Source organism: Pinus tabuliformis, chromosome X, assembly GCF_031772625.1.
Source record: "Pinus tabuliformis cultivar Carrire ecotype Pingquan chromosome X, CPIR1, whole genome shotgun sequence".
In the NCBI taxonomy this organism is placed as follows: Eukaryota; Viridiplantae; Streptophyta; class Pinopsida; order Pinales; family Pinaceae; genus Pinus; species Pinus tabuliformis.
Window position 1 is genome coordinate 140,037,993 of NC_142308.1, and position 17,283 is coordinate 140,055,275.

General features: G+C 41.7%; 1 protein-coding gene across 1 annotated transcript in view; it reads left to right on the forward strand.

Annotated features, from left to right (window-relative positions):
* The window catches only part of LOC149138853 (Metallopeptidase M24 family protein), a 538,903-nt gene that overhangs the window by 245,535 nt on the left and 276,085 nt on the right, over positions 1–17,283 (forward strand). Inside the window, exons 4-5 of the mRNA XM_089448420.1 lie at positions 10,733–10,828; positions 11,291–11,440. Coding sequence (XP_089304546.1) covers positions 10,733–10,828; positions 11,291–11,440 — 246 coding nt within the window. The remainder of the gene's footprint in view (positions 1–10,732; positions 10,829–11,290; positions 11,441–17,283) is intronic.

Sequence of the window (17,283 nt, forward strand, 5' to 3'; positions counted from 1 at the left end):
CTTGTTGCTTGAGGGTTCTCACAGAAGGAAGGCATCAACTATGAGGATACCTTTGCTCCTAAAGCCAGGATGAGTACCATACGACTTGTCCTTGCCTTAGCAACTTAGTTCAATTGGAAAGTCGATCAGATGGATGTAAAGAGTGCTTTTCTGAATGGTGACTTATAGGAAGAAGTCTACATGACGCAGCCTCTAGGATTCAACGTTGCCGGTCAAGAATAGAAAGTCTGCAGATTAGTCAAAGCACTCTATGGTCTGAAACAAGCTCCTCGGGCTTGGTACATGAAAATTGATCAGTACCTAACAGATCATGGCTTTCAGCGGAGTCCATCTGATGCAAACCTGTATATCAAGCATACTGGTGATGATATTCTGTTTGTGGTTGTCTATGTGGATGACCTTATCATTATTGGCAGCTCAACGCATTTGATCCATGGGGTCAAACAGGATTTGTGCAGCACTTTTGATATGATAGATTTGGGACTTCTTCATTACTGTTTGGGGGTTGAAGTCTGGCAGACTGAGAACAACATCTTTCTCTCTCAGTCCAAGTATGCCAGAAATCTTGTGGACAAGTTCAAAATGCAGGATTGCAAACCTGCCACGACTCCTATGGAACTAGGGCTCAAACTTTTAGCTCAGTCATCCTCACCACTTGTGGATGAAACTTTATTCAGGCAATTAGTGGGCAGCCTCATCTACCTTACTGCCACTAGACTTGACATCAGTTTTGCAGTGAGCTACATTTCACGCTTCATGTTAGCTCCTAAGGCTGATCATTGGATAGCAGCGAAGCGTGTGCTGCGTTATGTGCGTGGCACTCCGGATTACGGACTTCTGTACACTCGGAGTTCCGATCCTACTCTCAGTGGTTACACAGATTCTGACTGGGCAATTTGGTTGATGACCGTAAATCTACAGTTGGGTATGTGTTTAGTCTGGGATCCAGTGCTGTCACCTGGACTAGTAAGAAGCAGCAAGCAGTGGCTCTCTCCTCGACAGAAGCAGAGTATCGGGGAGCAGTTAAGGCATCTTGTGAGGCAGTTTGGCTTTGACGTATGCTTGCAGATATGCATGTTTCCCAGGCAGGTCCTACTCCATTGTTTTGTGATAATCAGGGAGTGCTCAAACTTGCCAAGAATCCAGTCTTCCATGAACGAACAAAGCATGTGGAAACCCATTGTCACTACATTCGGCAACTTGTTGAAGACGGATCTATTCAGTTGTTGTATGTTCCCACAACGGAGCATCCAACAGACATCTTCACCAAGCCCCTGGGTCCTGATAAGTTTGTAAAATTTAGAGGGTCTATAGGTGTTGTAAATAGATTGAGCATTAAGGGAGGGTATTAGAATAATGCTATTTTAGTGTTTAATGCTCATTTGGATAAGATCGTCTGTGATCTTATTAGCAGTTTCTTAGAAGAAACTTGCTGTTTCTATTTCTGTAAATACATCTGTATTATTTATTGAGCTTCATTGCTCATTGTAAATCAATTCAATTCATTGATTGATTAAAGAACACTATAATAATCTAACTAAAGAGAAGTTCCTAATCTAAAGAAGTAAAAAGCATTCACAAGCAGTTATCATGAAAAGAGAAATAACCTAATTGCTATTCCCTAGATTTCTCAACAGATTCCAACAGTTAGAGGCAGCAGTAGCAACTTAGATTTTCGCTGAGCAGATTTCTGGTTGTACGCAGAAGGTTTTGCAGCAACAAAATCAATGTCAAGTGGAAGAGAAAAACACACATAGTAGGGGGGGAATTTCTCTCAGGGAACTTCAAGATTCAGAAGTTCGATTTTCCATTGCAGATTGGCAATAGGAGCTAGTAGATCTGCGCATTCCAGAAGGGAGTACGAGTAGCAAAGCAACAACTGAGTAGAGGGAAAGTGGGAGTTTTTGACATAATAGAGATGGTCACTGCAGGGCTTAGAGATCTGGATAGGTTGGATGGAGCTTCCAACTATGTCATATGGAAGGCTAGGATGTCCTTCGTTCTAGATGAATATGGCTTTGAAATCCTACATAAATAATGTGGTGGTAGTTCCCCAGGTTGCAGATCAACTCAAAGAATACATGAAGGAGATGGAAATGGTGAAGTGATTGATCTTGGATGGAGTCTGAGATCATATAGTCTCACATGTGGCAGACAAAGGTATAACCAAAGAGATGTGGAAAGCTCTCTCCATGCTATATTAGAGTACTTCTGAGCAGCGGAAGATGTTCTTGGAAGTAAAGCTAAGATGCAAAAGGGAGAAGGCATAAATCCCTTCCTCACCAAGATTCAGGAGGTTCGAGATCAGCTTGCAGCTATTGGGGCAGCACCTCAACCGTCAGAACTATTACGATTGGCACTGAACAATGTCTTGGAGCATTGGCAAGTCTTCGTCCAATGTATATTGGGCAGAGACACGCTATCTAGATGGGGCAGGATGTGGGTCGATTTGCAGTAGGAGGAAAGGAGGCGAGCTTTGCTTAAGAGCTCCATCAGTGGCAGTAGTAGTAGCGGATCTAAGGGTCTGAAGGAGGAGGAGAATGTGGCCCTAGCATCAAAGGGTCTTAGTCAGGGGCAGGTGGAGAAAAAGAAGAAGAAGGAGGACCTGGCTAAGGTCAAGTGCTTTAGGCGTGGCGGGTTTGGTCAATATAGTACCCAATGTCCTCTCAGGAAGAAGGACAAGTAGGAGAAGCAGGACAAACATGCAACATTCGCAGAAATAGACAAGCTTTCCTCTAGGCTAGAGCAAGGGTTTGTTATGTTTGCAAATATACCTCTTGGAGTGAGGTGGGGTGATTTGATGCTGTAGCCCTATAGAGCTACAAAGATTTTGCAAGGTCCTTGAGCAGTCCACCTCATGGATCATTACCTGGCTACTGGGGTCCATAGTATTCAGTAGCAGGATGGATCAGTGGCAGTTGATGCAGTCAGTACCAGAGTGACAGTTGTAGACTAGTAACAGTCAAATGCTGAGGAGCGCAGTGCAGTGTTGACAGCAGAGCAGGGGGCTCAATGTAGAGTTGGCAGTAGTGTAGATTCTTCGGAGATAGTGCAGATGCTAATAGCAGTCGAGACTCGGGAGACAAATGCATCACACTGATCACATTAGATTCAGTATTTCGTATGCTTCTCAGTTGCAGTAGTTGCAGTTGTAGCAACAACAGAGGAGAGGGAGTTGCAATGCAGATGCAGAGTTGGCAGCAGTATGGCAGTGTCAGCAACAACACAGATGCAACATCAGAGTTGTGTAGTGGTTGGTGGGCAGTAGCCAGACATCAGTAGTGTGACTGGAGATGACACAGAGACAAAGTGTTGTGACAGGTTGTGCAACACTAGAACAGAATCCTTGCTAAGAGGGAGTGTTAGTTTTTGTAGCATTTGTTGTGTTCTAGCCACGAAATTTGTTGGAGAGGCTAGAATGCATGTGATTTCGAAAACCCAGAAATCTTTTATGGAAATTCCACATAGAGATGACTTAATTAGATTATTAACTTGTTTTTTAATGTTTCCTAAGTCTAAACTTAGGAAAACTAGTTAATCAATCATAATTAATCAAGACAAGGTGAGAATAGTAGAAATTCACTCGGATCGACTTCAAGATGATCCTAGCCCTTGGTTAAGTTTTAATCTTGGCCATTGGTGCTCCAACAAAGGATTATAAGAAGAAGTCGATGGGCACGTGGAGAATACACCAGAGACACTCCAACAATCTGATTTTCTTGGCGAATCGATTTCCAGAGAACAATAGCAGTTGCCGAAAAGGCAAATATCGAAGCAGAGACAGTGAGGGGCAAGGACATGGACACGGACAATGAGGCTAGAGGAAGTTTTGTAGATCCAACGAGTGCATTTGCAGAGACGCTAAGATTTCTTCAGGAAGTTGTGCAGAGGCAGCGCAAAACCTCAAGAAGCAGTTCGATTTGCTGAGAGGGGAAGAAAGCTTCAGTTCTTAAGGCGGATAAGGAGTCCTAGAGTGTCGGAGAAGAATTTCCCTAGCCAACAACAGTCAAGATGGCTTGATTAGTAAACGATTCAGGCAGTAGTTGCAGCAGGCAACTTTAGGTTGACAAAGGGCTTGCGCAGGCCTAGTTGGAGGACTTGCTTTTCTGTAGCAATCGAGTACTGGAATTGCCCGGAGTGAGTGTAAATTCCCTCTAGGTATTTTTGCCAGTATTTTCTTTGCAGGATAGCCAGATTACGACATCCAGATAGTGTACTCAGAATTTCTCACCTCTGCATAATAATAAAACCCTCAACTGTTGCACCGGTTTTCCCAAGTTGGGTTTTTCTGTTGATTTGGGGTAGCATCGGATGTGCTCTAGCCACGAAAATTGGTGGAGAGGCTAAAGCACATGAGATATCCAAGACCCAAAAATGGTTTGGGCATATTCTAACCAGTTTGGGAGATATTAAAATAATTAATATTTTTAATGGAGTTCCTAAGTCTAAACTTAGGAAAAATAAAGTATTAATGGGTATTGATATAAAACTGGGTTAAAAGGTTCCAAAAGTCATGGATTAAGCCAAATCTAATCTTAGTCGTTGATTAGAGATTTAATCTCGCTGTTGATGGACCAATGAGAAAAGTATAAGAGGAGGCTTGAGGGTCAGTTGGAGAACACACCAGAGTGATTAGTCATTCATTTTGCTAGAGCGGGGTTGCTAAGCAAAAGTGAATCAATGATCAACAACGAGGGGCAGTGAATACATTGCAGAGAGGCATAGTTAGTACCAGAGAGACAACGCAGAGCTTGGAGAGGTTGATGCAGAGGCAGCTGGGAGTTGCACAGAGCCAGAAGAGGCCAGCGTGGGTGACGTAGAGGGTCTAAGGGCTGGCGCTGAAGTTTCAGTCGCTGCGCAGAGGCTAGCAGAGCTGACACAGGGCTAAGAGGCAACACTGGGAGAATTTTCGTGGGGCAGACTAGGTGCTGGTGAGTCGGATAGGGTGACGCAGTCCCTATCAGAGTGATGCAGAGCAGTGGAAGCTGCAATTGTTGTTGTGGGATCGTTCATCCGGTGATTAATCAGCCGGAATATCTGTCTCCGAGGAGAGGTACTACTGCCGAGGGCATTCTCTGTTGGGTGAGCCATTTCTGGCACCCTAGTTGTATTTTGAAAACTGCATAATAGTAAAACCCTCTGAATAGCTGCATTGGTTTTATCGTTACGGCATTGGGTTTTTCCAGAGACATTGGTCCAAAAATAACGATGTTACTTGTGTGCTTGTTTTCTTTCAGTTGATGATCTGTAGATGTTGATACTGTACTTGTGTTTATTTTCAATATTTACATGGTAAATAACTTGTTAAGTAATTAAACAAGTAGGAAGAAATAAACCAGATAGTACATGAAGAATTTCTAACAGGTTAAACTTAGAAATTCCAACATGGTATCAAAGCGTGGTTGCAGATCACAAGATAATTGAAGGCATTAGCTAATAGAACAATAACGGCAGATTCAGCTGTCCCGACTGACAGGGCTGATCTATGTAGAAGGCGACCGTGGAAGGAGTGACGCAGAGGGACTGCGTCACCATTCTGGGCTAGAGAAAGGCAGTGCAAAGACTAAGGGAGGCAGAATCAGGCTCATGCAGAGGCCAGGAGGCTGACGTATATGGCTGGGGGAGCTGATTTGCCGGTGTCGGGATTGCGTAGAGCCAAGTGGCCAAACCTTCAGTTACTGGGGCATAGGAGGCTATGGTCAGAACGGTACCTAACAGGGCAAGACCAAGGGGGAGGAAGTTGCTGCCGAGGCAGATTTCTAGCCAAGGAATCCGGATCAGTGGTGTAGTTGCATAGACGATCGGAGTGGGGCAACTTGACGTTGGCAAAGGGATTTCCAGAAGGGAAATCGAGACTTAGAGGGAGTTGAACCGAGAACTTCCAGACGGGAAGTTGAGAGACTTAGCAGGAGTCAAACAGAGGACTTCCAGGAGGGAAGTTGAGAGACTCGGAGGAGTCGAAAGAAGAGCAACGAGATGGCTGTGAATGGACTGAGAGATCAGGATAGGTTGGACGGAGCATCCAACTTCATGGTCTGGAAGGCCAGGATCTTGTCCATTCTAGACAGATATCGCATGAAGGACTTCGCCTTGAAAACAATAGCGATCCCATTTGACCCAGCTGAAAATGAGAAGTACGAGGAGGCAATGGCCACGACGAAGTGCATCATCCTTGATGGGGTCAAGGATCATGTGGTGCCGCATATTGCAGAAAAGGATACGACAAATGAGATGTGGGAGTCTCTAAAGAAATTGTACTAGCATACTTCCGTGCAGAGGAAGATTTTACTTGAAAATCAACTGCGGTCATACCAGATGCAGAAGGGAGAGCAGGTAGATGTCTTCCTCGATCGATTGAAGGAGATTCGTGACCAACTAACTTCCATAGGGGCCACGTCGGATCAGGAATTGATGGTAAGGACCACATTGGACGTAGTCTCAGAGGATTGGGAGGTATTTGTCCAGAGCATACTGGGCAGGACGAGCCTTCCGGATTGGGAGGAACTGTGGGTGGGTCTTCGTCAAGAAGAGATTAGACGGGTGACCAAGGTAGGGAATAGCGGCAAAGGTGTCAGAATCAAGAAGGAGGAAGAAGAGGATGCGACTCTAGCATCTGCGGGGAAGCAGGAGAGGAGAAGGAAGAAGGACCTCTCCAAGGTCAAGTGCTTCCATTGTGGGGAACTAGGTCATTTTGCGAACTAGTGTCCTAGGAAGAAGAGTAAGAGAGAGGCTTCTGAGACCAAGGTAGCGCCAGCGAGGGTAGAGAAAGAAGTCGAGGAGGATGACGATTGTGCCATGAGTGCTCATGTGCCACTTGAGAAGTAGTGGGGAGACATTGAGCTGTCGTCAGACGTACTACATGTGATGAGGGGCAAGATTCTCGAGGTACCCAACCTCTTGGAGTATACCTTGCTGCAAGAGCCTCGAAGAGGAGTAGCAGGACAAGCGAATGTCGGTAGAGACAGATGCAGATGGAGCGACACAGAGTGCTACAGTGCAAGAGTCTCGGGACAACACGAGGCTAGTAGGCTGCAACAGTGCGAGAGGCATGGGAGTGTTGCACCAGTGCAGGATGGCACAAAGAGGTGTGCAATGGTGCGAGATGCAGGGAGTTGTTGCAGCAATGCAGAGGTTAGTAGAGGGAGCACTTGTTAGTGACAGAGGGAGCTTCAACATTGGGAGTGTTTCTAGCCTGACAGGGATGTCAGATGTTGGGTGGATCAGTTACTTGCTTCTCAGTAATTGAGTTGCAGTGCAGTAGCAGTATGCAGTAGCATGATGTAGCATGATGAGAGGGGATGCAGTGCAGAGGCAGTGCTAGGAGGATAGACCAGTAGCATCACGAATGCAGAGGGAACTGTCGTACGAATGCAACAGTGGCAGTGGCAGCGCCATGGGCAGCAGTACAGGATGCAACAGTGCAGAGGATGTTGGGCGGTTAGGCCTAGCATCAACACAGGGACTGGTGCTGGATAATCAGAGTAATGCTCAGTGAGGAGTATTACTAGAGCACAGTCCTCGCTAAGAGGGAGTGTTGATTTGGGGTAGCATCGGATGTGCTCTAGCCATGGAAATTGGTGGAAAGGCTAAAGCACATGAGATCTCCAAGACCTAGAAATGGTTTGGGTAGATTCTAACCGGTTTGGGAAATATTAAAATAATTAATATTTTTAATGGAGTTCCTAAGTCTAAACTTAGGAAAAATAAAATATTAATGGGTATTAATATAAAACTAGGTTAGAAGGTTCCAAAAGTCATGGATCAAGCCAAATCTAATCTTAGTTGTTGATTAGAGATTTAATCTCGGCCGTTGATGGACCAACGAGAAAAGTATAAGAGGAGGCTTGAGGGTTAGTTGGAGAACACACCAGAGTGATCAGTCATTCATTTTGCTAGAGCGGGGTTGCTAAGCAAAAGTGAATCAGTGATCAACAACGAGGGGCAGTGAATACATTGCAGAGAGGCAGAGTTAGTACCAAAGAGACAACGCAGAGCCTAGAGAGGTTGACGCAGAGGCAGCTGGGTGCTACGCAGAGGCAGTTGGGAGTTGCGCAGAGCCAAAAGAGGCTAGTGTGGGTGATGCAGAGGGTCTAAGGGCTGACGCAGAAGCTTCAGTAGCTTTGCAGAGGCTAGCAGAGCGGGCACAAAAGCTTCAGTAGTTGCGCAGAGGCTAGCAGAGCTGACACAGGGCCAAGAGGTAGCGCTGGGAGGATTTTCGTGGGGCAGACTAGGTGCTGGTGAGCCGGATAGGGTGACGCAGTCCCTATCAGAGTGACGTAGAGTAGTGGAAGCTGCAATTGTTGCTGTGGGATCGTTCATCTGGTGATTAATCAATCGGAATATCTGTCTCTGAGGATAGGTACTCCTGCCGAGGGCATTCTTTTTTGGGTGAACCATTTCTGGCACCCTAATTGTTTTCTGAAAACTGCATAATAATAAAACCCTCTGAATAGCTACACTGGCTTTCCCGCATTGGGTTTTTCCGGGGATATTGGTCCAAAAATAACGGTGTCACTTGTGTGCTTGTTTTCTTTCAGTTGATGATCTGTAGATGTTGATACTGTACTTGTGTTTATTTTCAGTATTTACATGGTAAATAACTTGTTAAGTAATTAAACAAGTAGGAAGAAATAAACCAGATAGTACAAGAAGAATTTCTAACGGGTTAAACTTAGAAATTCCAACATTTTCCCGGGACTTTTGTCCAAAAATAACAGTGTCATTTTTATGTGTGTGTGCTAGATTTTCTAAGTTTCCAGCTTTATTTTCTTCCTTAGTTTTATTTGTGAAATTTGCAGTAGTGAATTATTCGTTGTTTGTATGGGCAAGCAAACTGTTAATTAATTTACAGTTAGAAGAATAATTTCCAATCGCTGCAATAAAATTTCGTAGTGCAAAAAATTTCACAATCATGAACATGTTACTACAATCCAAGTCTCTCAAGTAGTGCCCCACATATAACCCAAAGGTCTCAGAGGAGGTCCCATTGGAATAGGGACAAAATTTTTATATGGGAGTAGGAGCTTCCCAATAAGTTGTAGCTTACAGAATAGCAGAGAGGTTGGAGCCTCGAAGAGTTGATGTAATAGAGGAAGTAGTAGCTCGCCTTTGCATCACAACAATAACAAATTCGTGGTTTTCTTCCTTTATGGGTTTCCACTTATATCTAGTGTCCATATGTGTTGTTTTTATGTGCTGATTTGATGTTATGGTTCACATATTACAAGCTGTTCACATATTAAATGTACTGTTCATAAGTTGTTATGCTGCTCATTTAATAGTTCGGTTAACCATTGAAAAGAAAAGTAATGTATTTCCATGAATGTACTAAACTGATTCACCCCCCTTCTTAGTCTATTAAAGTTTTCAACACTAACGTCCTTCGTGAAGTGAGAGAACAAGTTTACAGTCAAGATTGGTCCCCTTAATCCATGTTAGAATGCCCAAAACATTAAGTAAAACTAAAAACACATGATTGCAAGATGGTTAAATTACCCATTGAAGGATGATCCACCTTCCTTGAAGAGGAATGCGGTATGGTGAAAGGTGTCTGACCAGTGCAAATGGTGGAGGATTGTGGCATAATGTCATGAACTGAGCAATGTAGGGTTGCTGGCTAGCTGGCTGTCCAAAGGAGGAGATAAAATTTCTCCTATGGGGTTACACACATTTTGGTTGGTAACAGTAACGGAATTTTGTATGTGGAAAATGGCACAGGTGACGTGCAAAGCTTGCACTCTTGGATTATAAAATAGGAAAAACTACCCCATCCATAAAAGGAAAGCTTGGATAAGAAGAAAGCTCAAAGGCGAAAAGCTATAAAAAGGAAATCTAAAATCTTGTGTTACAATATGTACAAGAACTTTTTGAATATTAGCATATGAATTCTTATCATCTACACACTCTTTTTTCCTCCCTATTGTATTAGAAGGGTTTTCCAAGTTAGGTGATTATATGCCAGTAATAATGCATTTATTTTGTCATTTAGAATTATTCTTAAAGGAGATCTGGAATGTATTTATTGAGATATGTTTATACTATTTGGTCAATTTAACGACTATATCAGATTACTTCAGCTATTTAATTGCAATGGACTGTAATGTTAAAGAGTTTTTTTTCGGCATGTTAATTGTATCATTCCCTTATCTGAGGAAAAGCTAGGCTAATGAACGCTTTTAGATCGAAACTTGTGTTTTCAGCTTGCATAGTCGTTGTGCAGAGCATGTTTTGGTGATATTACATCTGTTTTTAGTATAGCATATGCTTTAATTCATCTTGTTTTGACTCTCTATCAAGCCTTCGCTAGATATAGGAACCTGGATGGTACAAAGTGCCAGAATATGAGTATACGATGCATTTAAATTTTTTCCTAAAAATGACTTTCTAGCATGCCATTCATGTAGGGTTGGATCATGTTTGGTTGAGGATTGCCAATTCACAATCATTCACCCATTGCATGGTGTGTGAAGAAAAGAAGGAAATTATATTAATCTAATGAAACCACCAAATAAATTATGTATTGTATGCCAAGCAGGTGCCTATCTTAGCCGAAAAAGAAAGAAGAGGATTGTGCAATGTGGAACTATCTAAATTTTGAAATCATATGGGGGCTACTCTTCATAACATGTTTTGTGGAAAGATTTGCTGAGTGTTTGTGTTGCATCAATATGGAGGTTCTATGCTCTGATTTATAGCATGAATATTGACACTGACTGGATTGTTTGTGTTCAAGGACATTTCAACTGGGAAAACATTTCTCTTTACCCCAAGATTAAGTGAAGACTATGCAGTTTGGATGGGGAAAATACACACCTTATCTGACCTGAAGGTAAGAAGCAACACTTTTTATATGTCATTTAACAAGAATTTATTTGGATCAACTCTTATGAATTAATTGCATTCAAGCCTGCCAGGACTGGTCACAACCCAGTCCGATCAGATCAATATTGATTGTTTTAGTAATATTTAATCCTAAAAGTAATGTATGCAGTATAGTGTCTATTAAGGATGTAAAATTCTTCCCAATTTTTATAGAATTTCAGCTGGAAGTGCTTGATGAAAGGGTGGTAGTTGCAATTGGTTTTGTTTCAGAAAAGGCTAATAGGAGATTGAAAAACTAGGACTTCTGTGAAATCATCTGGAGGAAGACATATCTGATATCACTTTTTGTCTTATCTGTATATGTTGTTAATGTAAAATATTTACTTTTCAGAAATAAAACTCGTGAATAAGTTTTATAGATCCAAGAGTCTTCAGGTTTACAAATTTAATTTATATTGAAACTTGCTAGGAAATGTATGAGGTGGATGAAGTTTATTACACCGATGAGATGGAAGACATTTTAAGGTCTCTTGCTACAGACAATGAAACTATGCTGTTATATCTCTTGCATGGCCTTAACACGGACAGCAATAAATTCTCTCAGCCTGCACAATTCAAGGTGATGTATAGTTTAGCATTTACTTGAGCTACTATAATTTTTATTTTCTCCAGAATCAACTGAACTGAGGCAGAGATTTGCTCTTCCCTTCCATGCATGTTAGTGAGATAAGATATGAAAATACCAGGTTATAGTTTTTTGGCTAGTTCTAGAAGCTTACTCTAAGTGATATAAGCTGTCCAAATCCAAATTTTGTAATGATTCTGGATTCACTAATCTGTCATGAAATGCACTTGCAAGATTTAAAAACTGATGGTTGCTGTTGTGTGAAATTGCACTAGTGCTTGCCTTTTCTTTTCTTTTCCAGTGCACTTCTAAACAGATGGAAATGGATGCAGACAAAGTCATTCTTCTTGATTATCGTCATCGCCTCTGAAAGATACTTCATCAAACTAGTAACAGCAGTGGAATATGGATTTCTTTGAATGAAAATATCACTAATTACAATAAACTAAGGAAAGTTTGCAATATTTTTTGCTTATGAAGCAGAAATTATTGGTGAAATGTGGTATTGGCCATGGAGGCATCTTTCCTAGGAGACGCTTCGGGACTGCCAGGGTAACACAATTATGATATCTGCACAAATTTCATGAAACATCAATTTTTTGATGTTTTTGCGAAATGAGTCTTTTATTTTCCAAGGAAAACTTAGGGAAACCCTGCAGGAACTTGTCGCATTCATTGAATGGTGCCTGTGATAAATGCTACTGACAGATAACATGTATGCCTAACCTAAGGGATCTAGGTGGACTCAACCTCATGATCTTCTTGGTCAATATGGCTTCGGCATGGCAAGTCAAACCACTTGAGCTAACCCTTGGGGCTAAAATGATTGGAAACATCTCAGTCGACCCTCAAGCTGTTAAATGAGAGAGAGATTATTGGTAACTTGCCAACCCCAATCGATCCACACCGGGCAAACACGTCACAAGCGGATTTGAAGTTTGAACCTTGGTGGGGAGGATAACAGCTCCTCTTGACCACCCAAGCTAAACCCAATTGACTTTTGAGAAATACATCTTATATTAATAGAAATTATTTACAAAGCTCAAAACAAAGGCAGAAGAGGACATACAAAGGTGACTGATATCCTCTTCTTCAGCCGTAGTAGGGTGGAAATGAAATCAAAATATGTCGTAGCATCTAACTCTTTAGCGTCTTTGATAAGAAGATAGCCATTAGTTAACAACTACATACATACCTTTCCTGTCAAATGTGACAAAAGATTGAAATCAATTGACCTCATTCGATAAAATATAATTGCACCATAATCTCCAAACAGTGAACAAAGTAGTGATTCTAAGGCAGTGCCAGATTTTGGAGAAAACAATGTGTGCTATGTAATGTGAATCTCTGAACAAAGTTGTTTGCTAATGGAGTTGCCCTTGAAGCAAAACTGACTGTTGCTCTTGAATATATTTCAAAGTCCTATTAACGAACGTGTAGTCCTAGGGAATATGTTTCATTGTGATTGAATGGCCACAAACTAAGCAAATGCCATTCATAAGCGCACTCTTAGCCAATCGAGTTGTAGACAGTAGCCCCTGATAAATACTAAATGGCAAGCCATGCAAAGACCGAAAGTTTGTAACTGACATGATCCCAAACACCGTGTAGCCTGCAAACCCACCTGTCCTCGAGGTCAGAGGATGTCCATCGAGCATTCAAAACAGGGGAAAGGATTTGCGTCCGGTGCAAAATGGAGTAAACTCTACTCATAGAACCAAAGCTGTTTCCTAAACCTCCACCTACAATCTTGCCACGTCGGTCCCCTCATATCAATATTTGTTTTATAAACACCTTTGGCCATAAAGACATTCAGTTTGAAGGTGTCGTCCACTCTGTGTAACTAATAGTGCTAGATTATACTGTTAGAGACAACTTTTATGTTGATGTTGGAGATATGGATGTGTTCCTTGGTATTCAACGTTGCTATTCTTTAGGTACTCCACTGTAGAATTCCCTCTATAAATTTCCCAAATTGGTCACTGGAGTTTTATGTGATTTTTTAAGGTGAAGCCTTTTGACAAGAGTTTGTTGCGGGACTGCTGTAGATGTAAAATTTTTTGTTTGTAGCTTGAACAATAGCATATAATGATGCAACTATATAACAAGACTTCAGGCCAGATATTAAGATAGCAGATTGCATTCAGAAATGATTTGAGCTGCTGATATATATTGCATTAATAACAAACTGAAAGCTGCACATCATCATTTAATTCAGGTTAAGATAGTACATCACAATAGGAACAATAGTGGAACCTGGTTTGTACACGGAGAATTGCCCTCAGTACAACTTCAGCAAAGGTGATGAATGACCCCTTATTTCTGATCTTTGCACTCTGTTACAGCCTTCCAAACACTACAGGAGCACACTCAGCCTTTGATACCAACACATAGCAGATGGGACAACATTCAGCCTTAACCAGCAAAGAATACTAGCCTTACAGGCCTAGCACTTGAACACATCAACATTTGAGCAACCATCTCAGAGATACTTCGCTCAGCCACTCCACAGACATGCACAAGTAAACTCTACCCTCAATATTCTGTTACAGCCATTGCAACTTCTCTTTCCTCTGGAAGAGACTCGTCCCGTACAAGGGAAAAATGCTCAGAATTGAAATATGGAACCAATGGCACTCAAACTAAAGGAAATTGATTTTTCTTTGGCAATGAAACACTGTTCTTTTGTACCCACTGCTCAGTCCAACTGTAGGATGAAACTTGACCTCCAACTGAAGTAAAAACTCATCCTCTTTTCTGAATATTATTTGGTCTGCCCAACAGCAAGATATTCGTCCTCCATCCAATGCAGGAAAACTGGTGCAGCAGATGCAGGCTTTGTTAATCTTCAGAAGCAATTGCTTTTACAAGGAATGGTTTTTATAGAGAACTGAAAGAAAACACCTGAGACTTTCCCTTGGAGACTATCTGACACTTTGGAGACCCTGCTCCCACTTATGCGTCACCCCTGCATCACTCTGATTGACCCAGTGTAGCTCTGAGTGGCTTTGCATCCCTCTGCGTCAGCCTGCGTAGGCCCTGCGTCTCTTCTCTGGACTGCGTCTCTCTTTCTGCGTTGTCTTCCACTGCCCCTGCGTCACCTCCTCCTCGATCTCTACTTGCTGCTGAAGCCCTCCTCTTCCTCCACCCTGCAACTCCCTCTGAAATCAATCTCCTCTTCCTTGAGATACTGAGTATCTGCCGGTGTGTCTCCAAATGACCCTCAAGTCTTCTCTTATACTTTTCCTATTGATGAATCAACGGCCAAGATTAAGTCCCTAATCAATGGCTAAGATTAAAACAGACTTGATCCTCGTCTCTTAGAAGCTTCTCATCCTTATCTTTATTAATACCCATTAATATTTTTATTTTCCTAAGTTTAGACTTAGGAACCCATTAAAAATATTAATTATTTTAATAACTCCTCATCCGGATGGAATTTCTCAAAACGATTTCTGTGTCTTGGAGATCTTATGGGCTTTAGCCTCTCCTCCAAATTTCAAGGCTAGAGCACATCCGATGCTACGACAAATCAACACAATCATCAACAACAATCCTTGAAGTGTGTGCAGAATGTCTAAATCAGTCCAAACACATGCTATAATTTAGTTCTATTTTTGAAATATCTACATTATTTCGCTAGATATTATTTTGTAATAAATTTTATTTTGAAGTCCGAATTAATTTGAGACAAACTCTATAAATATGTTGTAAAAAGATTTAGAAAGGGTTGGATTATGCAAGAAAAAAAGATTTTTCTGTGATTGTAAGCAATGAAATATATTTTGAAGTAATCAATTTAATAATACAGAGGCAATTTGGTTTCAAGATTCTTGTGTCAAGCAAATGGTGATGTTTCCCTCTTTGTAAATCTGTTTTTCTTTCAAGTTTCACATGGATTTTCCTTCTTGATTGTTGCAAGAAGATTAAGAGTTGAATTTACTTATGGTACTCTTCTCTGGCTTGTTTAAACAATCTTAAATGTTTTCTTTCTGATATTAAGTATAGAATTCATCTATGTATGCTCTATATTTAATTGATCCTAATTCTTATTCATCTCATCCTGTTAATTTTAGACAACAATGGTATGTTCTATGCTTTAGAGCAATTTTACTTCAATTTCTTTATTAGCCCAATATCAATATCCAGATTAGCAATCACATCAACATGATAGTAAAATGCAGATAGAACATAAACATAAACAATAGAAGACAAGCCAAGACAAGAGGACACAAGATGTGGCACCGGCTAGGGACAAACCCCAATGTGGGGAAACCCTTGGTCAAATCTTCTTTTAACCTTCAATAGTTCAGTAGAGAGAGATAGTACAATTTACAAATTCTGATAATTTATAACAGCAGCAAAAGAGCACTAACCAGAAAAGTCAACGTTGGTCAACAGGGCAAATTTGACCCTCAATGATTTGGTTAACATCAGTCAACTTCGGTCTCCAAACAACAAGATGAAACAACCCTCAAAACAATCAAATTCAGCTTGGTCAAAAACAATCAACCTGCGGTCAGGCTTAACCACAATCAACATTGGTCAAACAGTCAATAGATTACCTCGATTTTTGTGCCCAAAAATGCGGCCTGCCCAATCAAAGATAACCCTCACAAAAACACAGTCAAACAGGTCAATGCTTGGTCAACGCAACCCAAAACAACCTTTTGGAAATTTGGTCAAACCTGGTCAACGCTGAAACAAAAAATGTCCTTTGCTTTGCACGTTTGGAGAGAGGAGCTGCCCATAAATCTGCATCCCAATCAGATGAGGAGAGAGAGATGTGTGAAGATGAGTGATGTCCAAATGAGGATGAGGCATCATGTATTTATAGGCTAACGTTGAGGATGAATAGATGTGACTGTTTGGCTTCTGAGCCTACATGAGTTTGTTGGCTGACCTTGACAATTTGTCCATAATATAAATCAATTCATATCTTCATTTGTATATATCAGAATTGGATGATCTTTAGATCAATACTACACCTCTCGGAGAGAGAAATCCAAGAAAAATATCAGCTGTCATATATAAGATGACGGTTGACCCATGTGGAGTTTGGCCCTAGTTGCCAATACTCCCTCTCAACTAGGGAGAACTCCATCTGCTAATCCATCGGCCAATCTGTACTATCTTTTCCATCAATGCACTGCTCTGCATTGCTTTGTTCTGCTCTATTCTGCTCTGTTGAACTATGAAGAAGAAGTGATCGAGAATGTGTCATACCATTCTCTACTGACCCGAAGTCAGTCCCAATCAAAAGAGAGTGTCTCATACCACTCTTATTGACCCGAAGTTAGTTCCAATCAAAAGAGAGTGTCTCATACCACTCTTATTGTCCCGAAGTCAGTTCCCATTGATCCCAGATCAATATCTGACATCCTAGCATAGGGAGTACGGTAGTACATGATGTGTCCATCGGTAGTACTATGGTCCCTATCCTCATTTCCCTACTCATTGGCTAGATGAGAGGTACTTAGGTACTTCCCATGAGTCCTAGACTACATGGGTAGGATGTCGCGACAGGAGAAGGATGACCACTTGTCTTGCGCACATGTCGCCAAGGGGTATCACAAAGGAAGGATGAACCACTCACCCTGTAAATAGCAAGCCACTAGGGGAAGGTTTAACCACTCACCCTATGGTTGCTCACCGCTCCAAGAAGTACCCTAAGCCCCCTAGAGCTCCCAGAGCTCAATGTCCATCTCATACAGGACCCTCATAAGAAGGTCTCTCCACGACTCCAAGTTGTTCTCGGAAGGCCAAAAATTTGACCTTCCCCAGGGGCTTTGTCAGAATATTGCCGACCTGCTTATCAGTCCCAATGTGATGGAGCC